Source organism: Sylvia atricapilla, chromosome 15, assembly GCF_009819655.1.
Source record: "Sylvia atricapilla isolate bSylAtr1 chromosome 15, bSylAtr1.pri, whole genome shotgun sequence".
Lineage (NCBI taxonomy): Eukaryota > Metazoa > Chordata > Aves > Passeriformes > Sylviidae > Sylvia > Sylvia atricapilla.
The window spans coordinates 14,822,418-14,848,256 of NC_089154.1; the positions used below are offsets into that span (position 1 = coordinate 14,822,418).

A 25,839-nucleotide genomic window follows, 5' to 3' on the forward strand; every position below is an offset into this window, starting at 1 on the left:
TTCTGCATTACTTATGTAGAACTCAGGGTTTCTTTGAAGTAAGAATTTGGCTTTGTTTAGGTTCTGTTGCTCCAGTGCAGTAATTTGATGGGCACAGGTAGAGAGGTGGCAATGCTGGAGACTGCCAAGGTGAGTCACTGCACTTCACTGAATGATTTTGCACACACAGGGAAAGAAAGAGCTTGCTGGAATGTAGGGAAGTGTCCTTCAACAATAACTTGATTCCAGAGGAATAATTTGAAGAATCTTTATTGAAACATTCAGGTAAGTATTTAAAGAATGAAGCTCATTCCAACAAAACTACTGATTTAACATTTCCAAATATAAAAACATTAAAAATTAATCTTTGTGGGGGGTAACTTTTATCCCCAGCAAATTACTGTAGTTAACATACTTCATTGCACTAAAGAAACCAAGGAGGAAGACTAGTCAACTTAATTGCTTTTGCACTTTAGAAAAAATTGCACTGATTTACATAAATTACCCAAGCAAAATGAACCTTGTTCATGGCATCCCAGCACTGCAGGCTTCAGAAGTGGAGAGTCAAATCAGGTGCCAGTACAATTCAAAACCCTCAGATTTTGCTGATTATCAAAGTCAGTCCCACTACCACTACTGCCATTATGGGATTCAGGGGTGGAGAAGGAGGGAGGAAAAAAACCCCAGTGGAGCAAAGTGCAGTACTTTTATCCAGTTTAGAGGGAGGGGAGGGTTTGTGGGTTACTTGGGGAAAGCAAAGTGCTGCCAAAGATGGCTTTTCCACAAGAGCCTCTGGAAATTCCCAGTGAGGTGAGTAAGGTGATTGGGAAAAAAACACTTTGACACACTGGATTTTGATCAAATCTTTGCTAACTAGTCCCAGACACTCTGAAGTGATGGTGTATGTAAATAACCTAAATAATTTCTTCCACCTGTACAATTCCTACCAGAGGTAAGTTACTGTTCTTCAAAAAAATAAAGGTTGAAACCATCACAAATGTATTGGTTTTTCAATCTTTACTACAGCTACCTTTAAAAATCCACAACAGAAGGAAGTCCAGTTACACTGCATGAACGTGTTCAGTATTTGGTGTGTAAAGGCCGTGCAAAGGGAAGGAGGTGCCTCGTGCTCCTTCCCAGGCAGCAGTAAGACACTGGCCAGGCATGCAGATGTACTATTGCTTTCTAGAAGGCTGAAAATTCACTACCTCAGTGCTGCTCGTGACTCCCATCCACAGGGCACTGTCCCTGCACTGTGCTCACCACCACAGCTCTTGGCAGGGGCTGGGAAAGGAGCAGGAAACAGCAACACACAACTGGGGACTTCAGGAGATGTTTTGCAGGAGAGCCTAAACTGAATTTTAAATATTAAAACGGTGAAGGACTGGCAGTTGTTTTTTATGAAGTATAGTAACATAAGATAGTTTTATAATTATTGGGAGCAACTGTGTTTTTCATGGTGTGCATGGCTGAGTGGTTAGTTAGCAACTTGTCATGCGTGGATTCCTGCAGGAGGGAGAACTGCCAAGTGTATTTACAAACGTTCGTGAGCACTTCATAAATTTCACTACAGCTTTGGTGACACCAACATGGAGATGATTAAAGCAACTGTAACGAGTGTACAGTAAGACAAATCTCTGTCCCAGGGGAGGGAATGGATATTTGTGCAAAATCCCAGTTAATAAGTTACAGTAGTTATTACTGTACTGCGTGTGGCACTGTTCACATTTTCAATGCATCATTACCAGCCTGCCTCCCTGGGCAGGGGCCTCCTCAGCACAGTCTGAAATCCACCCTCTGGATTTTATCTTGGACTTGCTTGGTCCTCTGCCTTGGTGCAGTCTGGTGGCGATTTGTCACTGTCAATGTCCTCAGTGTCTGTCTTTGCCTGCACCACCTCCTTCTGCTCCTCTGCTCCTTCCACCTCCAAAGGTCCTTGCTCTTGGCCAGGGTTTGGGGGTCTCTGATCCAGCTTGTCCAGGTCATCACAGTGGCTGATGGAGCTGGTCTCACTGAACCCATCAGAGCTTCTCAGAGACCTTTTGAAAGCTTTCTGACCTGTGAAGGGTTTGAGGCATTCAGTGCCCATAACAGCAAATACAGACAGCGGTGTGCACGGGTTCAGTTTCCAAAGGAAGTATTGGAATTTTGTAACAGCAGAAAAGTGGTTTTTGTTTGCTACTTTGGACCCTGAACATAGACCCAAAGAGGTCTGCAAAGTAACAGCCTCTGTTACTGTATCCTGTGTGTGCAGACAGAAAACTGAGCTGAAGCCAAGCTGCCTGCTTACAAACAAATCATTCCAGCTTAAACAACTGCACTGAAAGTCACAGGCTGGGAGCCACCAGCCCAAAAGGTGAGTTAAAACTGGGTTTCCAGGCAAATCAGCATTAATTACTAATACAACTCTGCAGAGAGTGCCATAGATTTGACAGATCTTCACCTCAGAATGGCTTAGGCCACAAAATGTTTGGTAGCAACAGAAATGCAGCTGCTGAAATACATGATTACATGGTATTATGCTTTGTTTTAAATAAAACTGTTGGCTTGTTTACCTGTTCATTTTTAAAGCTCAATAACCTCATGATATTCCACAGAAGATTCCAGAGTTCACAGGCAGTTGTCAGTTAATGGGACAACTTCCTGTGGTCACAGGGGGAATACGTGGGGAGAAAACAGCTTGGGGCAGCGTTCTGTGCCATGTGCACATTAAGGTTTTTAAGGGGGTAGAAGATAAGCTCTAGTTCCAGATGTTACAAAAGATGGAGAATCACATGGGTCTTCCTGAGTCAGGGAAGTTTTAGGAATTCTACTGAGACACAGAAACTTACCAGGAAGTCTTTGCTTTGCAAGGCTGGAGGTGGGAGTTGGCGGTGGGGTGCTGCCTGTTCCTTGGGCCTTTGACACATACATGGATTCTGTGGATTCTAGAGAGCCTGCAGGTTAAAAACAGGTAAGTTGACTGAACCTGAAACAGCAGTATTTGAGTTCTAACTGTCATGTGGCAGTGATGCATTTCTGAGAACTCAGGGACACGAGTGCTGAGACTTCAGAAGTGAATCATTTCACCCTCACCCTCATTTCACAACCCTGCTACACTCTGTAGTCCCATTTCCCTGCTGCCCTGGCGTGGGACAACTTCCCAGCTGCAGGCTGTAGCCAGGCTCAGCATTCCCAGAGGGATGGGCTCTTCTCTGCCCAAAGGACCTGCCACTTGGTGCATCCCGAGTCACAAAGGCCCTGGGCACAGCAGGAAGCTTTTCCCTGCAGGGTACAGACACACAGACACTGGGCCACTGTCCTGGGTGTGACAGATGCTCTGCTGAGCCCTGTGACTGCCACAGTGCTTTTACAGTGCAAATTTATCATTTCAGGAAGTATTATGTTGGTCCATCAGTCTCGCTGATGTAAAAAGGCTTATAAGGCAGCTCTTTCTACATCCCCAGCCATAAATGACAAATGTGAGAGTAAAATAGAGTCTCACACATTGCACCATTCCATTTCCTACTGTTTCCCACAGCCCAGTGGCTGGCAGCCCTCAGCTGGCTTTAAGCTGTCCTCCAGTTGCTGGACAGTTCAGCCCAGAGCAGCACTCAGCAGGATGGCAGCAGCCAGCTGCCAGCCCAGGGCAGGATTCCAGACACACATCCTGCTCAGGGAACACCAGGGCCCTGGAAGCATGGAGAGGATGCACAAGCTACCCCTAGCTCATGTATTTATCCCCCCAAACTCCTCCAGGATATGTAACCAGAGGTCACAGGAATAATTCCTCCATTGATAAATGCCAGTGTCTACTGTGGGGTTTTTTTAACACGGTTCAACATGCGGAAAATAAAATGTAACCTGTATTAGAGAGGGTAGGAGATTCTTACTGGGTGTTCCAGAAATAGTGCAAAGCACGTTGCTGTACACCCAGAGGGGGGATTATGTCACTCATGATCACACCAGCACAGAGAACTGAGCAGTGCCAGTGCCAGCAGGACACAGCTGCAGGTGCCCTGAGCCCTACCTGCTGTCAGATTGAACGTCCTTCCCTTGGGGGAGGCTTGGAAGGGAGAGAACCAGTTGAGCACAGAGCCCACCACTGGGATCTGGCGCAGCAGCCCCTGCAAAGCACAACCCAAGAGTGGTGAGAAGAGCCCCCGGGGGCTGAGTGACCTCAGGGTACCACAGGGCTGAGGTTTGTGGCCTCACCTCTTCCAGCAGCCGTTCTTCGTTGGCTTTCTGAAGCTGAAGTTGTGCTTCCTGTATCCCTTTTCTAACAACTTCAGTCATGTTTTCCAACAGCTAATAAAACCCAGAAATAAGGATAGGTATTATTTGGACGTGAAACTTGTCTTTTTAGTTCAGGTTTTTAAGATGGAGACAGGGTAGTCAGATATTTTTCTAGTTAAAGACAGACAATATGTGACAATCTCTATTTTATTATGGCTATAAATTAAAGAAAGTACATGCTGACTGCAGAATTTTTATAACATAATCCCAGAGGAAATAATGTAATTTTAAATAGAATGGTGCTTTTTTTTTTTTTTACACTTAGAAATGAGCCTGTGACCCAAATTCTTTGAAAACCTGCTTAGCATATAAATGTTCCTCAGATGAATGTCTGGGAAGAACATTTACGTTTATAAAGTACCTTTTGGTTCCTAGAAACATGCAGGACTTAAATCAGCCTCACAGTACCAAGTTATGCATCCACCTATAGGTTCACATTGTTTTCCTGCTCTCACAAAGAACTGCCTCTGGTTCCTGCAGCCCAGGCCAGCAGCAGCAATCTTTTATACTGTAAAGGTATAAAACACTGGGACAGCCACTTCACTGGGACAGCTGCAGGGGCAAGGAATGAACAAACCTTGTCTTTGTGCAAGACAAAATGCCAACTTCCATACATTAATGGTAGTTTTAACACCTCCTCCAAAAGGGCAAAAATCTGTGTTATTGTCAGCTAATGAAAGGACAAGGAGGAAGCTGCTCCTTTTCCCTCGGGGAGAGGCCAGCCCAAAGCCCTGACTCCAGGAGGGAAGGCAGTGGGCTGCAATTCAGAGCACCAGGAAGAAGCACTGTGTTTATGGCTCAGTCAACTTCAGCTTGGGTGCTGCCTTTGGTGCCTTTACTGCACAGCTCAAGGCAGCCTGGACTGATGTGGGTTATTTCTAAAATCATCCTTCCTGGATCAACCCTCCTCATCTGATGTGGGTTTTTTGTAAAATCTTCCTTCTTGGATCAGCCCTCCACATCTGAGTGGGGCAAGGGGCATTCACAAATGGGTTCTGCTCCCCAGCTTTGGATCAAACGGTGCAGATCCACAGATTTACTGCAGCTGGTCCCAAGGACTGCACCCTTCTGACCCTTCCACTGCTCTGTTCCTCCCTGGAGCCTTCAGGATCCCAGGGGCCCATTAATTTCCTCTCCACGACAACAGTTAAACAACTGAAGGTGCTCTACAGACAAAACATCCCTCGTGTCACTCTCCAAGCAGCACGGGAGCCAAGAGAGGGCAGGAAGCCACTGCCAGAAAAAAATTCATTGCCATGATCAACATATTCCCATAAGCAGAAATAGGCAGAGGATTTCTGAAATTCTATTTATTTTGGAGGTGAGAAAATTAAATGCCCAACACTAGCAGAATGAAGGGACAGATGTAATGCATGTCACTCAGGAATTCTACTTTAGAAGACATTTGGAGAACTCCATTCAGGTAAATGCTTTGACAAATAGAAGTTGCATCATCAGCTTTATTACTTCAATAGGTAACTTGTAATTTCTGGGTTTAAGACACCAATTAAAAGTTTTTCACACATTTTAGAGCATAGTTTTATCTTAAAGCTGGTGTATATAAAGAATCTCAATCCCACCACATTTAGCAGTGAAGAGAAACACCAGCTCACAACCAACCTACACCTCCACTGTTGTTTTTTCACAGCTTAAAATCTGAATGATAAAATGAGGCTATTTCAGTACAACTGAAGGTTTTCATTAGAACTACTGCACACGGGACCATGAGCACAAATCCAGACATCCTCACAATATCATAATCCATAATTCTCCATAGGTAGACACACATTATTCCTTCCAGTAATTAAAACTCTCGTGGGCAAACACAACTTTTACTTTCACAATGAACAAAACCATGTCCTGAAGCCAATATGAAGGGGGAGAAAAAAGGGTGCTTCAATACTTTGGGAGTTATTAATACATACTCTTGAATTTTCTTCAATTTCTCTGCCTGTTGCTGCAATAGTTTCAACCAACTCTGACACATCCAGATCCTCTGTGACCATGCCAATGTAAACACAATTCTTCTGCCCTCCAAATTCTGGTCCTGGGGGCACAGGGAGAGTGAGGTGTTAGTGCTGAACAGATCTGCAATCCTGCCAGTCAATCTGGAAATCCCAGTTCACATTCCTCCTAAGGGCAGGGTCTGAGTGGGTACAAACTATGCAGGCCAAGAAAGTTCAGCCCTGGGGGTTTTCAAAGACAGGAAACACGCCCTGAGCAAAAAAAAACTGGAAAATTTATACAGTCAAGGAGTTGTATTATAATTATCAGTGTTGAATATGCTTTAAACTCCTCAACTTCCTGCCTTTTACAGATTACTTGGTTGCACAACCGTAGGGCACTTAATTTTTGACAGCTGATTAGAAAAAGATCAGAGTTCTGGACAAGCAAATTAATACTTTCAGCTATCCTGTGGCACAGTGTAAATGTGAAAGCGTTGCTAATTATCCCAAAAGTCATCTAAAGCTTTTAGTGAAGCCACAGAGAGCATGAAGCCATCAGTGCCAGTGGTCTGGAATGAGATCTGCTTTCCACTGGAGCCAGCACTGCTTAAGAAGGCTCAGCTCACACACAGGAATGCTGCAGCTTTTTTACTCTTTCTGCCAAGGAAACCCTTCTGGGTCTAGCTGCCCACACATCAGGTTTCACAAGGATTTCTGAGGACAGCTCACCTGGTGAACACTCCTGAACTGAAGCACTGGGGAGGTGGAAACACTTAGAGGTGTTCCTTTTGCAATAATCACAGGGCAGCAGCTCATTCTGCATTATAATGACCTACACATCATTCTAGCACAGCAAGGAGAATGACTGTGAGCTTGAGCAGAAGTTCTTTAAATAGTGCAGTTACCCAAAGAAAAGGTGAGATCCGACTCCAGCTCGTTTAACTTTTTCAGAAGTTCTGTGTTGATTTTTTCTAGTTCTTTTTCTTGTTTCTCATCATTCTTCTCATCACTGTGGTAGTTGTACCTTCAAACCAAGCCAAGAGACAGTAATTTCACTTCAGAGTACTTACAGAAGCAGCCACACATTTAGCACATTTCTCCACACTCCTGTATTTTACAAACAAAAAGCCTCAGAACATCACAGCTCCTACCAGCAAATTTATTGGCATTTGTCATCAGGGACTGAGGAGTGGGCTGAGTTTGCTGCTGCAAACTCCACACAAGAGATTTCTGGTTGCTGTATTGATAGTTACACCTGAACTGGTTTGGCTATACAGACCCCTTCCCAGAGGGCTGCAGCAAAGGATCAGAACAGACACTTGGAGGGGGTTTTTAATCTATTCAGCATATCAGTGATTGTCATTAGAGATAAAAATAGAAGTTATGCTGGGCTAAAGACAGTGGGATGCACTTGTTCATTACATATTCCACACACACACACACTGCCTCCAATGTTACAACTGGTGCCCAAAGCAGCTCTTCAGCTTCTCTCTAAGAAATAATCAAAGAAAAGGATTTTATAAAGGCAATTTCCAAAAAAGCACTCAAAAGCCTCCACTGGGTGCAAAGCCAGGCAGCAATCAGCAAATGAAACATCCAAATCACCACTGAAGAGACAAATGGTCCTGTTTGCTCAAGCACAGCGTTTGCAAATACAGCATGGAAAAAATTTACCTCACAACACCCAACCCTGGCCAGGCAAGATCTTCAACATACAACAGGCCAACTGTTCTTCTCACTTCTTGCTCAAACTCCTCTCTCAGCTGCAGTGTGCTTGTCAACACTGGTATCTTCATTTTTAAGCAGTCTACCAAGTAATCAATGTCTTGTATCTCAGTTCCTAAAACTGCAGAGCAGAGGTGTCAGTGTGTGATCAGTGTGATGGACGTGACACAGATGTCTCAATGAAGGATTTGTAAAGGAGCTGCTCTGCAAGGTAATCACAAATTAATTTATGGGTAGTATAGAATATCTTGGGCTGTGTAAGTAGGTTTTTGGTTCAGTTATCTATGCACTGATACACGAAAATGAAAGGTAGTAAGGATTTCATAAAAACCTAATAAAAAGGATTTTCTCATGTTTCAAACTAATAAGGTCATGTTACAATACCCTTTTACATTACATCAGTAGCTAGCATTACAAAAATCCCACAAACATCCTCTTCCCATAGCCCAGCTGGTGCTGAATTAGCTGCCATGCTGGTTTAAAACAGAACATCACAGCATCACCAAGTCATTTCCTTCTAAAATCTACTGTTCTGTGTACCCCAGGACCCTCTCTCATGGATGGCAGCTGTTTTACAGCCCAAGCCCCTCACCAGGAGACACTGCACCTCCTGCACACTGCTCTGTGCTTCTTACTTTAGCAGAGCCTAAACTAAGAGTACAAGACCCTTTCCAAAACACAGTTTGTTTTTTTAATATCCCCCCCATCACCAGTAATTATAGAAAACCCTGGAGGCTTAGGAAATAATTATTCCAGCTAAGCAGCTGTATTTTGAACACAAGCACCACTGCAGAGTTGAAACACCTGTGTAGAAAGGTCAGGCATCTGGTGTTAGGCAGCTGAGAGAAGGAATTTAACTGCTTTTCCTAATGAGTTTAAGAAGTAAGCAGAAGTTTCTCTGCAGAGGTGGTGAGGCAACAGGACCCACAACAACTGAGCTGCCACTAATGCACCCAGCGCAGTGGTAAATCTGAGGTGGTGCTGGTTTGTTTATAAGAAAATCCTGCCCACAGGAGAATATCCTTGAGCACATCTGCTTTTACCCCAGGAAATGTTGTCCCAGGCCCCAGCAAAGCCCAGCACTCCCCAGGGGCTGGCTGCAGGGACTGTTACCTGCAGAAGTCATCAGCGGGCTGAAGCGCACGCACGTGCCCTCGTCCTCCAGTTCCACCACATCCACCCCACTGGCAGGGACCAGCTGTGCCAGCTGCTCTCCCAGCTGCAGGGACAAGGCACAGTTAGGGACCTGGGCAGAGCAGGGCTCCTGCCTCAGCTCAGGGAACAGCACAGATGCAGTTTTCTCTCAAAAATCAGTCCTTGCATCGAAATACTTCACCCTGTAGGTGAGATGGCTGAGCTCGACAGAGCCTTAAAATCATGAAAATTTGGGATAAGCTGCAGGTGTTACCAAGTCAGAATTCTCTGCAAAATTGTCACTGCCATTAGGTGTGCCATGATTACTGCACGAGGGATCCAAAGCAGCCATGTGCTCAGCTCTGCCAGCACAGGCCTCCAGAATTAACTCAAGAGCTGGAAAAGGCTGCTCAAGAATACACAGACATGGGCAATAGAGCATTTGGCTGGTTTAAAAGAATTCTAGTTTTCACATAGAAGACCAAGAGAAAAATTATCTGTAAAATGATCAGAAATGTGAAAGCAGCTTTGCTTCAGAGCAAATTAATCTTTGAAACAGCCACAAGTTTGGCAAAGGAAATGGGATGGAGAACATCTTTCAAACTACTCTAACAAAGGGTTTCTAGCTCCTGATGACCCCCTGAACCATTCCTGGCATTCCCCTTCCCTACAGAAAAAAAGCATCCATTCTTACCCACTGGTTGAAGGTGTCATAAATGTGCCTTTCGTTGCTTATTATGGGGTGCTGAATAGTTGAGGCCTGTGCAGCATGTGAGGTCTGATCTGAACCCAAAGACACAAGAGCCACAGAGGTGGATTTTTATTTACTTAATGAAATAAAAGGCACCCTAAAGTTTAGATCAAAGACAATTACATTTCCAGGCCAATGTAACACATCTACACCGTGTTCTGGGCCTGCAGCAGATGAATATGGATGTTTTGTAAAAATATGTTGAACAAAATACTTGAAGTATAACAGAGTTGAATAAAATAGTTTAAAAAAAACAAAAACCCAAAACAAAATAAAAAAAACCCCACCCCAGTAAAATACTTCTGAGTTTTGAGGTTTAAATGCCCCAATGGAAATACAACCAATGTTTTCATAAAGCAAAATCCCATCACAGTAGGCTGCAATATTTAATACCTGTGGCAACATTTCCAGAGCTGTTCCCAATGTGTTCTGCTGCTTTTAAAATCATTGCAACAGGAATTAAATCAGTAAACCACAGCAACATGGTGCTTGCCATGAGCTATGAAATGTTTGAAAGGAACAGAAAACCTGAATAAACCAAAATTCTCCCCAGCAATACACTCAGAACCAGCCTGCAGCTTTTAGAGACTGCCATCATCTGCTCCCAAGATCCAAATCATATGCAAATCTTCTCACTCAACAAGGCAGAAAATTACTTGTTATGAAAATTTAAAACACTGCAGTCTGTCTAAAAAAAGAAGGTATCACATGTATGATTTGTCACAGATCATGACCAGCATTCACAATCTTTTTAAAAGCATGTTACATGAGAGAACTGCACTACATCACATTTATTTCAAATTCATTTGGTGAATTAGTAGTTTAAACTGTATAGAGGGGTTTTTTGGTTGTTGTTTGGTTTTAAATAAATCACATACCTCTGTTTGAATAATCCTGGAAAAACTTGAAAACCACCACAGGTGAACTCAGTTCATCTTCAACCTTCAAAAGAAAAAAAAAAAAAAATTTCCCTGTATTTTTAAAGATTTGATACCATGTACAATTCCTTTCTCTACTGAGCAAAGCTTCAGTTCTCTTGGAAATCACCCCAGGAAATCACATCAAGGAAGTTCCAGCAGGAAAAGTGAGATTATAATGATCCTGCTTTGGATCAGTTTGGAGAAACAGACTGGGCTACTTCTGCAGACAATCTGAGGCTACACTTCACAACCCTAAAAATGCAGGATTTGTTTAAGTAGAAGGGTAAGAGATACAGTAACTAGAACTCCCAAGGCCATTAATACTCTACAGCTTACTCAGTAAAAGGTGACTACATTTTCTATACATCAAATACTAACTGAAATGCAGGGGTGGGGGTCAGGGAGTAAAATCACCAAACCCTGTTGGACAGGACATCTCACAGAAACTGAATTTGGAATTACTACATAAGCTGTAACTTCCAAACCTATTTCTGGTGTTATAAACCTCAGCTGGGATAATTTTTGTGTACAATTTCACAGGGTTCACAATAATCTCAACAGCAGGGTAAGGTGCAGCCAGAATAAATTAGAGACACTTCTGGAAACTGGTTTCATAGATGCATTATTGAGCAAACCCACGTTCTAAATGGAATTAAATCAAGCTCTGAACACAAATTCTGGATGCTCTTCTGCACTCCCCTGGGTGCACCAGAACAGAGCACCAGAACAAACATGATCCAGAGGTCACATAACCAAGCCATGAGATCCCACTGAACACCAGAACTTAATTAGAAAGATCCTTCAAGTGTCTTCAAAACAATGGCCAGGATTTACATTTTTAAATAATTTACTCTAGTCAAAGTTATTCTTATCATTTAAGAGGCAGAAACTAAGATATACAACCAAAGTATTAAAAATAGACTGTACCGAGGTCTTAATGAAATCCAGGTTTTTCAAGTTTTCCAATAGCCTTTGACTCTAGAAGACCAGAGCAGAAGGAGAACAAATGGAGGAGAGAAATACAGTTTTAGAAGTTGAAAGTTATTCTGAAAAACATTAAACAGTCACAATTTTTGAGCAAAACCCTCCAACTTGTCAAGACTCATCCAGTTTTAATTTGTAAATTTGGAATGTCATAGAAAAATATCTTCTGGGGTTAGCAAAATACCAACTACAAATATGACCTTTAAGAAATAATATTTTGCATATAAGCACTGCATATTGTAACTAACAAATTATATCAGACCTGAACTTTTACTAAACTAAGGACTCCAAACATAGTGCACTTGTACCTCAAGAAACGTTTTGAAGTCCTTTTTACTAAAAGTAATTTACTATTACTGCAATCAATATGATGCCAAGTGGAGTAGGAAAATAAAGTCTCTCTGAAGAGCTTTTAAGGAAAAGAAGTTTGATTATGTTACTTCACTGTCTAGGAAGAACAAAGACTTATTTCTCACTTATAAAAATATACATAAAATCTAATAGCAAAAGCACTTCCCTGCCTCAAGCATTTTCCTGTGCTTTCATTGTGGGTGTAACAAAATGACCCAATATGACCCAATATGTCAACAATGGCGCTATTTTAGTGGAGTCTTCTACAACATACCACAATAACCAGAAAGGTGGGTCAAGAGCTGTCACAAATCACAGCTGAGCTGCTGCTCACCAGTTGTGAGGCATGTTTTATCCTCTCCACAATGCCATCGTGGCCCAGGTACTGCAAGGAGAGCCACAGGGGCAGGGCACGGAGCTTCTCCACGGGCTGGCTCGACGTCAGCCCCGCCGCCAGCGACTGAGGAGGGAACAAACCAACCACTGTTAACCTCTCCTCGGGGATGCCACACTTTTGCCAGCTTTGGAAACTACAACTGAGATGCTGGTGAAGAGCATGGCAGCACACTGGGATCAGAATCAGAATGCCAGGGTGCTGAGAACGGGGAGAACATGGACGTACCAAGGATGGATCCTCGTGTCTGTAGAGGGTCACTGCAGGCACTGCAGGGAGCCCCAGCCACGAGCCCAGGGTCAGAGTCATGCTGTCACATTTTGTAGCAGCCTGAAGTTGATGACAATAAGCACAACATAAGCCATATATATTTTGATTAACTTACACAAGCACATTTTAAAGTTTCTAGATTTAGTGAAACGTACCAATACAGAGGAGGAGACGTAACCCAAAGCCAAAGTTGCCAGATTCACACTGGGGGAAAAAAAACAAAAAGTGGGTTTACCATATATTAAACATGTATTAGAAGACAGCATTTTAATCTGCATTTTAAATATTTCATATTGCTGTGTAAAGGGAAGTAATTTTTGTTCACAGATTTTTCATTAACAATGCAGGAGATGTTGCTACTTGGTATTCTGAGACTGAAAACTCAAAAGTAAAAATCTACTTAGCTCTAAAAATTTTCAGTCCAATATATGGTGAAATCATCACCCAAGGTTGTACCCATAATTTGGCATCAGAAATAAGTAGTATGCAAATACAGCTATTCTACAAAATACCAAGAAAAACAGCCTTTATTCCAGCTTCAAAAAGTATAATCTTAGAACACTGGAATCTTCATTGACACTGTCCAAGTTCCTGGAACTTCCTTTTCTCTTGGCTGAATCCTCCTCCCAGCTCTGTTGCACACTGCTCTTGCTGCAGCCTCCCTGACAACCTTCACTGAAGTGTCATTTCATCCTCAATAACCACTGTATATTGTCCTCCCTGACTCAAAGGTCTTTTTAGGTCTCCCTGGCCTAGAAGGTCTTTTAATTCATATTTCAAGCTCTTCAAAGCAAGACCAGATAAGATTACCATCTGAATAGAAGTGATCAGCAATCTGTGCTGAAATTACCTCCCCAATTAACTCTTCCTGTGTATGTAAATCGATTTCTATCTCACAATAAAATCACGACCATATAGAATGACAGAAATAAGTTGGCTCTATGGCTCTGTGTGAGCTGTCAAATTAGATGCTGTTCATTAGTCAGACCTTTTGAGGGATGCAGTTATACAGAAAGAAGGCTCCAGACCCATACCCTTCCACGTGGAGCCACATCTTGTACTGCTCACAGAGCTCCTTCAGGCGGCCCAGCTTGTCTGTGTGTCCAGCCCCTGGAGTCCCTGGGATGAACAGGGAAAAGGAACAACAGGATCTGAGCCTCCACCAAATGAGCCCCTTGTGCTGATTAACTGCTCAGATCACTTCCCAGGTCCCAAGCAAGTAACAGTCACCTCCCCTGATTCATACTTCAAGGAAATTTTGTACATGTGTTTAATTAACTGGAAGAAAAATAGGATTTTTCAAGCTAAAGCTGATGACATGTCCATCAAAAAAATCTGGAGTGTTAATGTAAAACTGGTTTTAACAAGAGATCTGCTCTCACTAAAGTAAGTTGCAGTCATCTTAATACATCAACTGACATATGCACAACTGTAACAGCACAATCCAAATTTAAATCAGTTAAATAAAACACCCTCTTTGGACAGATAATTATTGTGTGCTCATTAAGATACTTCCTGATATTTCTTGATATGCAATCATTGAGATGTTTAGGAAAAATAAATTATTTTTCTATTGTATATGTATTCATGAAATAGCATGGGGGTTTTTATGATTGTTTGTGCACAGCACTTACCAGCATTGGCCACAAGCAACAAAGGCAGTTTTCCACACTCAACATCCTCTTTAATCAGTCTGTCCAACAAAGCAACATCCTGGTATCAGTAAGAAAACAATATCTTTGTCAAACACTTAGTTGTTTCTGCTGAACTGGGAAAATGCATTTAAGATTGAAAATGAACAGCATCCTGAAGTTCTGAAAGGAAACATTCTCAATGTCTTTGGATTGCACTTTCTTCTTCTCAAAGGTAAAATAATCTGAAGACCAAATAAAGCATTTGTGAAAAATAAAGCACAAATACACCACATAGTTTGTGGAAGTACACCAACTACTCCTATTCTAGAAATCTTGCACTAAAAAGCACTTTACTCAAAAGCCATTAAAATATTTTGCAAATGACAAGACCAAGATATGAGCTGCTTTTAGAAAATTTCCATCTATTATTCACACAGCTTTAACACAGAAGGCTCAGAAAAAGCAAATGTATTAACAGCTTTTCATAACAGCATACTTGATATTCATTTAATGAGGCTTGAAACCCAACCAAAGCACAGAAAGAGCTCTTAGGGGAGACAAACTTACCATTTGGTGCTGAGAGCCAAACATGGTGTTACAAGGCACACGGCACACACAGGAAAGGGGCAGCCCTAACTGCAACAGAAATGATGGAATTTCAACTGAGAAATCCTCCTTTCATGTGTTCATAAATACAGAGCGACACAAAAAACCAGGGTGACAACAGAAACCTTAATGTTACATTATAAAGTAAGTTTTCTGCTAAAACTTATAATCGAATTAATAAGAAAAAAGCACAGGACAGATTATGTATGTTTGGGCTCAGGTCTATCTCATGACCAACAGCTTCTGTGAAGCACAATGCAACCTAGAAACAATCACTCATTTTTTAAAATGTGAGCATGCAGGATCCTTTCACTGAAAATATTCAGAAAATTTCTCTTCCTCCCACTGTATCACTGCTGCAAAACACAGGCTGTAAAAAAACCCTCCAAGTATTTTTCCCAGACAAATGGGTTTATTTTAAATGTATAGCCCACTACAGCTGAGGTTATGCCCAGTATGAACTCTGCTTCCTTTGCTGCTATTTCTGCCACGAGGAAAAATAAATTGTCAAAATCCCCAAAGCTATGCAGGCAACATGAAGCCAGGTGGGTTCCAATTGCAGGTAAAAGCAGGTAGAAGCCCCCGAAGTGAGTGACTTTACCTGATTGCAGAGAGCCTGGCCCAGGCCTGTCCTGGCTGCAGAGCTGATGTAGATGACAGGCTGCTTGGTGCAGAGCACATTAAAGCCCTCGAGTGTGTAATCCTCGTAGCAGGTGTGAATGACCAGTCGACAGATTTTTAGGAGACCTTCACGATCATCTTCATGATAATAGGCTGATCCATTCTCATACCTGCACGAGCAGCAAAAGCAGCACTCAGTTTAGGGACTAAAATAACACCAATCAATAAAGAAGCTCGCCACAGGATGGAGAAGACAAAAAAACCTTCCATTTTCCCAGGTGAAAGTAGATCAAAAGAAAACTTTTACAGGACTGGCTGAGATTAACAATGAGAGAAGCCTGGTATATATTTTCATTTAGACTCAGAGACAGAGTAAGAAAGAAAAAAACATCTGGGTTCTTTTAAGGTTGCCTTTAGAGAGTTTAAAACCTGGCTTACTAAGAGTGTGGGAGGAAACACACAAAAGGCCTTCATTCTGCTTTTAACAGATTTAAAATCTGGACTGCTAATTTTAAAGATAAAGCAACCTGATATTCTTTAGGCTAGCTTAAGGTCGTGTTTCAGACCTTCCAAGGATTTTTAAGTTTGCGGCACAGTGGTTTCTTTTGCTGACTCCCTCAATGGAGTCACACCCATTTTTAAACATTATTCCTCCCTTGTCACACAAGTTATTCCCAGGGACTCACCTGAAAAGCCTGCAGAGCCAGAGGGTAGTGTCAGAAAGGATCCTGGTTGTAAGTTTTCTCAGTCTTTCCCTGTCCAGCACAGATATATAAGCAGCCAGACTGTGTCCCAGGAGAGCCATGTGACCCTGTTCCCCCAGGTTCTGAAGTCTGCAAGCCAGAACAGAGGAACTGCTGATCAAATCCAAGTCAGGGGCATCACAGGAAGTTTATGGAGTTTATGGATTTTTAATGTAGACTGGCAGAATTGGAGTTTATGGATTTTTAATGTAGACTGGCAGAATTGGAGTTTATAGATTTTTAATGTAGACTGGTTGACTTGTAATTGAAATATTTAGCAGAGAGAAATGCAGCAGATCACAGGGACCCTGGTGGCACTGTGTGTGACACACTGAGCTGCCAGTGCACAAAGAACATTTCACTTGGCCCAGCTCTCACAGGAACAGCTCCTGCTTTTGACCCAGCCATGATCTCAGCACCTTACCTGCCCTGGGACTCTAAAGTGCATTAATACCCTTCCATCCTAGGCACAGGAAAATCAGGACACTTACATGACTATTTTTAGGGGCACAGCTTTTCTTTGTTGGTTGTTTTTTTTTTTTTTTTTATTTATTTTATTTTTATTTAATGGTTTTGGGGTTTTTTTTGGTTTTTTTAAAATCTCAAACATGTTTTTTGAATGTTGGTTTTCAATAATCCTCTGCAGATCAGTCAGTACTATTTCCATTTTACTAAAAAATGGAAACAAACGTTATTTCCTTTCATTTTAAAATCTACAGAGATACATGATAAAAATCTATTGGTCTTCAAAGCTTTAAGACTTTCTGACTTAAAACACCTTTCAGAAAGTGGAAAAAAATGAGCTGTCACATGAGAAACAATTCCCTTGTATAAATCAATTTAGTAATTAGTAATGGAAGCTTTGTAATTTTAAGAAAGCCAAGCTTTATGCATAATTCTGCTTTACTATATCATGTAAGGTGCCTTTAAAAAGTTACCTGGTTGGACAATATTTTACACTTTAAAATACCTAATATATATGCTTATGTATATAAGTACATATACTAAAATATATATATATTCTGAAACATACAGAACTTAATTTTAAGTGGGTAAGTTCTATAGTGATCAGAATATCAAAAAATCAGTAAGTGATGCTGGCCTTACCTGTAGGACTGTGAAGTTTCCTCTTCCTCCTCTCCATGCATTAGGTTCTGAACTAACTGCAGTATGCTCACCATATCCTGGCCACTGGGAGGGGAAACAAACCCACAGTAAAGAGACAAAACCAGGTAAATATCAGCATTTAAAAGAGGCCATCTGGGACACTCCACTTTCACTGAGTGCTGAGCACAGCAACAGAAATGGTTCCTTGGTCTCAGAAAAACTGATCACAAAGATGAGAATGCTCAATCACTCAGCAAAACAAATCTCCTGATAGCTGAAAATTTGGTGTGAAAAGCCTGACTTGCCAACATTGAATTCTTCTTGCTACACAGCCAAGCAAAGCAGTGGCCAAGGATCCACATGAACCAGCTTCAGCTCATAACTCAGCACAGCTCTTAAACAAATCTCAGTTTCTGGCAGACACAAGCTACATCAGACTTCTCCCATGACATGGTCAAACTGGAAAAGATTCACAACACTTCAACTTTTATATCTCCAACCAAAATTCACAGTAGTGTTAGAACTTACACTGACAGCTGGAATTGCTTTTTATTTCCAGGGAAGATAACTCAGTGTCTCCACTCAAACCCAGGGTTAGTTTCTGCACAGCAGAGACTTAAATAGCTTTTGCAATATTTTCTGAAGTGCTAGCCTGAGCTCCTGCAGGATCATCTCCCACAGAGAACACAACCCATTGAAACCTTCATTTTCAGCTACAATGGTCTTACCTGCCTTATGCACAAGAGCTCTGTTTAATTTCTAAAGACAGCTGAGCTGAAAAGGTGGGAGCTTTCTGGGATTTGGTGGTTGGTTTTTTTATCTGGTATTTTATTCAACAGAAGTTTATGTTTATTTTGAGTCTCAATCACAGCTGTGTGCAACTACTTCATCAGATTCAAAGAGTTCAAAATTTCAGTCACCAAGGACAATTAATCTTTTTTTCTTTTTTCTACATGAGAATGAAAATTGTTGGTATGATTATAGTATTACTTCTTTTCCCCTATGTGAGTATGAGAAAAAATTTATTATGGTGTTTGTAAAATGTTAAACTTTTCTATTAATGCAAGTTGCTTGGAAGACAAACATGCTATGTGTAGCTTAAGATTTTGAAAAGAGCATTATCTAAAAATTGCTGCTGCCTACCTGCCTTGAAGTGGTCCAGGAATATCCTTCCGCGCATATTTCTTTTCATTTTCCTCCTCCACTTTCCTAAGTTAAAGACACAGAATAAACTCTGTGTTTAGTTTGTGTTTGATAACATCAAATATGAAATACACACTGACACGTATCTATTTCACTGACAACAGGTTCACAAACAAACCAGGTGAGATCAACAGAAAAGTTTAGTTCAGACTGAATTAAAGAGTTCCCAAGTTTTTAGGGTTTTCAGTTCTTTAGCAGAAAGCTTAGAGAGGAATCTCATATATACAGGCATCCAAAATTACTTGCACTGCAATAATAAAAAATTCCTAACTTTGAAAAACAGACTTAAGGAACACGTATATACACATATAAATATGTATATTTTCACTTTAAAAATCCCAGCATTTGAGAAACAAAGATGATTCGGAGAGGTGTAAGCTTCAGAATGACAATGTGACCTTAAACTACCAGGAACATGAGGGATTTTTCTGTTTAATGGCAGTTACACAGATAATCTTCCCCTCAGCACAAACAGCTGCTGGTTTTTATTGCAGCCTTTGCACACACCTCTGATTGTCCTCCAGCATCTTCATTGCTTCGTTCAGATTCTTCCCCATTTCTGCCAGAGTAGGGTCCACCATCTGCCAGGGAAAAGACAGCAACTTTCAAGAAAAGATCACAATCCATTTGTCTTACTACTGTCTCTAATCTAATAAATCCTAGAAGGGCATAAAAACTCAACATTTGGACCTAGAAAGACAAGAAAGTATCCTTTGAGACTGCCCTAGACGAGCAATAAAATGGCATCATTACCTGCCATTTCCCCAGCAGACTTTTACAACTGTAGTTTTCAAAAGAGATGAGAAAACACCTAACCCAAATACCCCTATAAATCTATTTTTTCCTATATTTTTGTACTTTTAAGCCAGTTTTTAATCTTAACTAAGTGGAGAAATTGCCTTTATATAGACCAAAGAGTGGAACCAACCTGCAGCAGGCAGCTAAGACAGGCTGACAGGCAGCAATTATCCCCCAGCTGCACAGCAAAGGCCAAAAATCCTGATCCCACTGCTGAAATCAGGTAACCAGACACTGCCAGGATGGAAAAGCTTAAAAAATCATGGAACTTATTTGCCCTGAACCGATGACAAGCTCAGAGAATTTCCCAAAGAACTCCTGTGGGGTTTGAAAAAGCCTCTTTCACCAACTTTAACCCAAGAGGCCTGACAGAAGCTTGTGACACTGACACGAGACACCAGGACAGGAGCATTTATCCCTTTAAGGATCAGGTGCCACTTGAAGCTTCCAGAGAAGGTGGAAGGTGTCACCTGGCAGAGCCTGACTTACCTGTATTTGAAAATTAAATATACCCCAGAGAGAGAGCAGAAGACAACAGCACTTCTAAGCTCCAGCACGTTACAGAGTCCCTGAATAACCCCAGAACTTCAACACCAAAGACTCTGGTGGTTGCCCCTGCAGCCTGCTGCTGAGGTTGCAGGGGTTGTTTAAAGAAATAAAATCCCACAGGTAAATGCATTCACTCAGGCAGATGCAGACACAAAAGCAAATTGAATCACAGAAGGTAGTGGGATTCATTTACAGGAGGATTTTACACTATTTTCATCCGGGAGACTCATCAAGGAAGGGAAAAAAAATTAAGTTGAGAGTTACCATATGTTCAAAGACTATTTTTAACTAAATATTTTGAGATTTAACTCACATTACAGCAAATGGTAAAAAGAATCAGTAGCTGGGCATGGGCACAGTGATCAGCCCATGACAATTCTCTGTTCTGTGCCTTTGGAAGGGGCCAGTGACAAATGTTTGGGGGGAGAACAAAAGAACAGAGCAAGTGCTGAGTAATGTTTTACCATCAGAACTCCCAGCATTCAGCAATTAATAGGTTTTTACACTTTTAGGCTGGCTTGTACAACTACCACTGGGGATGAGGGCCACAACCTAATTAAGCACTGAGTGACAAAGCAGCACAAATACAAAAAGTTCCAGACCTCAGCAGAGATCAAAAAACCCCAACAGACACTGCAAGCATTCAATACTCAGAAGAAAATAGGTATAGCCAAAGGAAAAATATAAATCTGATCTTTGGTAATATGTCCATACATTTTGAGTGGTTTCCAGAGTTGCACCATGTCAAAGAAACTCTAGAAAGATGTTCAGAAAAAAAATATATAATCAGTTTTGCTCCTGCAAGCCCTTAAGGGAGTAAATGACTAGACTAATCTGCTGATTGTGACTATCTCCCATATTTAACTTGGGCTGTCATAAAACATGATCAGTGGCTGGAGGGCAGTGACTTGTTTGAGCCTTCCTCAGCATCTCAGGCAATATTCCAACAGATCCGTTCTAAATGAGGACTACGGATTACAAAACATTACAAAAAGAGCTCTGAGCTGCTTTTGTTTGCTGCTAGCATAAAATTCACCTGTGAAATGACATCAGATGTTAAAAACTGCACACCCTTCACTTGTGACTCATCCTGTCTCAAGCACTAATAATTACACACACACATGAAACCCTTCTGCCACTGAGATGCCAGAATCACTACATGAAATACAGGTTTAAAACTCCTAAGTTACACCAAGATCCAAAAAACGCTGTGAAATCCACAGTCTTTGAATCCACAATTCTGACAGGTGCTGAATTGCAAAATTAATCCCTTCTGATTTTTTTTTTTCCCAACTGCTAAGTGGATATGCAGCAGCTTATTTTCTCCTCTGAATTCTGGAAGGAGAAGAAACCCACCCTCACTTGCTGCATGCTGAACTTTTTACATGCTCCTCCTCTGCTCACATCACTAAGGGCATAGAGGTGGGAAGCTGGAAACTTTCTGCCTTTTTTTTTTAAACAGCAAGAAAAATAGATGTGGCGAAGCTGCAGCAATGAACCGTTTAGTGAAGAAAGGTTCCTGAGCACACTTTAATACCAAGAGCAGTAATAAACAGAGTTTTTTGGGGGTTTTTTGTGATCTTGAAGAGGTTTTGAAAATGCCCATGGGAGGAGTTCTTGCACACCCTGTTCTGGAGCACAGGGCAGCCCAGGTGTTCAGGAAATTTCTGCACTCAGTCCCTGAATCCCAGCCTTTGACCAGGGGAGGTATAAAACATGGAAATCCTCAAAAGCTCTAAGGAGCCACCAGCCAGGGCTTTTTCCTTCCAGGTTCAGCATCCCAACACCTGCCTCCAGCTCCTCACAGCCCTGACACACCTCACCCAGCCTGCTTGGACTTTTATCACTCATTGCCTTTAAATGTGTTACTCCAGCTCCCTGGGGTTATCCTGCCACAGCTCTGACTTGTAGTCACTCCCCCATTCTGTAACTAATCTCTTCCCATTTTATTAAGTACTTTGAACTGTTTATGGTTTTACAGGTGGGATGTCACACCTTGGAGTCACCTGGCAGCTGGGGAGAGGATAAGACTGAAAATTCATTGCAAATTCCAAAGGGAGAATGCTGCTTCTAGACCAATGTTTTACAGCCTTGATGTTGCATTTCTGTAAGCTCTACTCCTAATGAAATAATGGGGTGAATTTTAAACTGTTTACATAAATTAATGTTGTGCAAAGCAACTCAAAAGTGTAGCTCATTCCCTGTTTCATGGGAGCTCATTCTCTGACTACATTATTATAACACCTTAAATAAGTTTTTCCGTGAGGTTTTACCATAAAAAAACCAAACCCTCTTCTCAACAGTAAGTTAATCTCAAACAATATCAATATTGTTCAGCCAAAAGAATATTGTTTTTATTGTCTGGGGTAAGAAAAGTTTAAGATAACAACGACCAAAAAAAAAAAAAAAAAAAAAAAGCAGACACTCCATGATGGTTTGGCTTGAATAAAAATGGCATTGTGTCATCACAACGCTTCTGTTTATAGGTGTTTGCTCTTCTTATCTTTATTTATTCCCCTGACAGGCACCTTAATGCAGCTCTGCTGCTGGGAGTTTACAGCAAACTCACCAGGATGTTGTGGTAAATAATACAGTAACAAAAGAGCCACGGGCTGAGCAAGAAACCAAAACAGTTTTCATGTTTAGGGAAAATGCTGCTGCAGAGACAGCAAGAAGTTACAAGGAAAAAATTTGCATTATTTTGCCATTGACAAAGTCACCTAACTTGAAATTTTAAATCCTTCAGAAGATTGGTAAAAAAAAACCAAAAAAACAACCAACTTCTCTCAAAATCCAAATGTGTGGGAAAAAATAGAATAGTTCTGTTAAGGCAAACTTCTGAAATCCAACACAGGCTTCCAGAATTATTTAAACAAGTCCAGCCCAACAAAAGATTCCGGAATTTTAGATAAAATTAATTGTAATTATAGCACTTATGACACACAATACATTAAAAATAATGCAAAAACATTTCTGCTGAAACAAAGTTAATTTGCAAAATCAAACCAAGAGACTTTTGCTGTGCACACCTGTGTGTCAGAATCTACAATGGTCCTCACTGCAGTCACACTGTGCAATGTTTGCAATTCTCTGCAAGTTTCTCATCTGCTAAAAAAAATATTTTTCCATTTGCTAGACCCTAATAAGTGCAGTCACACAAGCTCATGGAATTAGAGCTCATTAGGTGATTGTATCAAAATAGTTATGCAAAAACACAGAGTTGCAACAAATATTAATACAAGTTAAAAAGTACTTATTACTACAAATACAAGGAGGGAATCCATGGTTCGAATAAAAACCAGTCTCAAATCTATCATGATAATGCTTGAATAAGGTCCACAAGATAAGAGGACAGACATTCTCTGCAGAAAAATGCACCACAGCTTGGAGAAATTTCAAACATTTTTGGGGAGAAGATTTCTGACATTATCATGCTCAAGACCTGATAAACTATAAATTGTACAGATTAACCACAATCTCAACCAAAGACTATTCCAGGAGGGCACTTACTGCTAAATATCTAGAAGACCATAACTGTATTATGGCATTTTATTATACAGAGGACTACAGCTTTTATCACACATGTGGAAAAAAGCTGTGATAAACAACAGAGGAAGTATAAACCAAACGATTGTTCTTGACACATGTCTAGCTGCATGTATGGAAAAATCAGACATGCAAGACAATTATAGACAAGTCCTCACATCAAGAACAACTTAAACATGAATTTATTTTAGGTATTTCATTCCTGCAGTGTGTTTATTGCTTTATATGATGAACTAGTCAAGCAAAGAACTCGGTCAGTACTACACTTGCCCTGTATTAATGCACCTTCTTAAAATAACCACGTATCATAGGAATGTTCTCTCTGAGTCCAGTTCATAGACACCACACTCCAAACTACTCACACCAAGTTTTCCTGAAACAATTAAAATTTCTCAGAACACGCAGGAGTCACTTCTGTCAGCACCAGCAAAGAACCTAAGCTTTTAAACACTAACAAACACCCTGTAACACTGTATTCTTCAGGAAGCCTGTACTCTATCAAACTTTTTTTGGCCACCGAGCCAATTAACCATGTTCCTGAATTCCTTAACCATTTCACTCATTCAAAAGGATCTCATTCGAAGGGATCATGAGCACATCTCATCCAAAAGGCCCCCACAAAGCCGAGCACTAGTAAAGGACGCCAGGAGAGGCGTGTGCATGAAGCCTTGAGCACACCAAGAGCTCGTCACTGCAGAGGCACCGTGGGGCCGGGAGGAGCTCGGGAGGAGCTCGGGGAGGGCAGGAGCCTGTCCCGGCACAGGTGTGCGGCAGGTACGGAGCCGGGGGGACACTCGGTGAGCCAATATTTGCCTTTACACCGCACGGCCAACGCCTCCAGCCCCATTCTAAATAATGGCTTCCACAAGAATTTATTTAGTAATAGTTCCTCTCCTGTCCTGCTGAAGGCTAACACTCACAGGAAATAAGCTCCACCTTTTTCTTTCTTTTTCTTTCCCTTTTTTTTTTGTTTAAGAAAATGAAGACCCGCTCCTGAAGCATTTCCTGATAGTTATTATTCTGCCCAGTCCCAGATCCGGGACACTGATGCCAGTCAGGCCGGCGGTGGGGACACACCCGGGGGCTCCAGTGCTGCCCCACAGCTCCGGCAGCCAAAGCCTCCTGAGGCGCGGGGGCAGCGGCGCGCACCCAGCCCCGGCCGCCGCCGGCCCGCGGCCCTCCCGCGGCCCCCCGGCACCCTCCGCACCCTCCGCACCCTCCGCGGCCGCTGCTCACGGCCCCGGCCCCGCACACCTTCTCCAGGGAGCCGTCCATGGCCGCGGGCCCGGCGCTCCGCCCCGGCCGCTCCACGCTGGCAGCGCTGACGGAGCCGCGCTCACCTGGGCAACGGGCCGGCCCCCGCCGCACGCACCACCGCGCCGCGCCTCACGGGGGGGGCCGCGCCGAGGACACGCTGCGCACGGAGCGCCGGGGCACCGAGCTCAGCCAACGGGCTGAAATCGCTCCCCCCCGCGGCGGCTGGTGGAACAGTCCCGCGGAGAGCACGGGGGTCAGGGACGGCAGCGGCGCATGCGTGGAGAGCGCGGTGCGGGCGGCCGCGGGTCCGGTTCTGGGTCGGAGTTGTGAGGGCCGGAGTTCGAGTCCCCGCCGCGGCGGGTTGTGGCAGGCCGGGCCCCGGCAGGGCTCTGCGTGGCTCCAGCCTTCGCGAACCTCTCGGTTGTCACCCCAGTGTCCCCTACGGGGGCACCAAAACCTTTCTTCCGCGTTCACGGCCCGCCCCGGAACGCTGCACAACGGCGGCGGACAGCGCGCACCTGCCTGTGGGCTCCCGTCCGGCAGAGCAGCCCCCGGAGACCCGAACCCTGGGCTCTCCCTGAGCTTTATTTCTCTTCTTCCAACCGGAGTTACTTTCCGGTCCATGTCTCTCGCTCTATTAGTGCCATTGGTGTTGTTTAGTGGCGCTGCTGGCAGCTGGCGTTGTTTGCGCAGGGCTGTGTGGGGATGAGGAGGGAAGGGCAGCCTCTGGGCCCTGACACGGCGTGTCCGCTCTACACTCTCAGCAAAATTAATTAAACCTACAGGCCATCCGCGCCTATTTTTAGTTCTTCACGGGAGAATTAATGATAGTTTCGAAGGCATTAATCCAGGTCACGGAGCGAACTAGCACGTCCTGCCTCAGTCCAGCCCGAGCCCATGGCCAGCAGCAGGCGGAGCTCCCGGACGCGCTCCTTGTCCCCCGTGGGCGAGGGGACACGGGCCACCAGCGGTGTCACCTCACTGCGGGGATCGCAGATCCCTCGTGGCACCGCTTCTCTGTGTACACAGCCTCACATCACTTGGGG

At 42.7% G+C, this 25,839-nt stretch overlaps 1 protein-coding gene across 1 annotated transcript; it reads right to left on the reverse strand.

The window, feature by feature from the left end:
• Window positions 1–977: 977 nt before the first annotated feature.
• Window positions 978–24,866, reverse strand: PDXDC1 (pyridoxal dependent decarboxylase domain containing 1). The gene is made up of 23 exons (XM_066330296.1): window positions 24,791–24,866; window positions 19,151–19,224; window positions 18,584–18,649; window positions 17,441–17,524; window positions 16,277–16,423; window positions 15,571–15,760; window positions 14,931–14,999; window positions 14,364–14,442; window positions 13,764–13,848; window positions 12,885–12,933; window positions 12,688–12,789; window positions 12,400–12,525; window positions 11,658–11,708; window positions 10,689–10,752; window positions 9,754–9,842; window positions 9,039–9,144; window positions 7,875–8,046; window positions 7,106–7,224; window positions 6,180–6,301; window positions 4,174–4,266; window positions 3,989–4,085; window positions 2,811–2,915; window positions 978–2,037 (listed from the first exon to the last, which is right to left on the reverse strand). The coding sequence occupies exons 1-23, from the start codon at window positions 24,809–24,811 to the stop codon at window positions 1,784–1,786; spliced, it is 2,364 nt and encodes a 787-aa protein (XP_066186393.1). The 5' UTR covers window positions 24,812–24,866; the 3' UTR covers window positions 978–1,783.
• Between the last annotated feature and the right edge of the window lie 973 nt (window positions 24,867–25,839).

Excerpts from the sequence above, each read along its gene's own strand:
- PDXDC1 (XM_066330296.1), bottom strand. The coding sequence starts at position 24,811 with ATGGACGGCTCCCTGGAGAAG. Across the intron at positions 12,790-12,884 it reads ACGTCTCCTCCTCTGTATTG|GCTGCTACAAAATGTGACAG; the intron begins GTACGTTTCACT and ends CATCAACTTCAG. Across the intron at positions 8,047-9,038 it reads CCCGCTGATGACTTCTGCAG|TTTTAGGAACTGAGATACAA; the intron begins GTAACAGTCCCT and ends TCTGCTCTGCAG.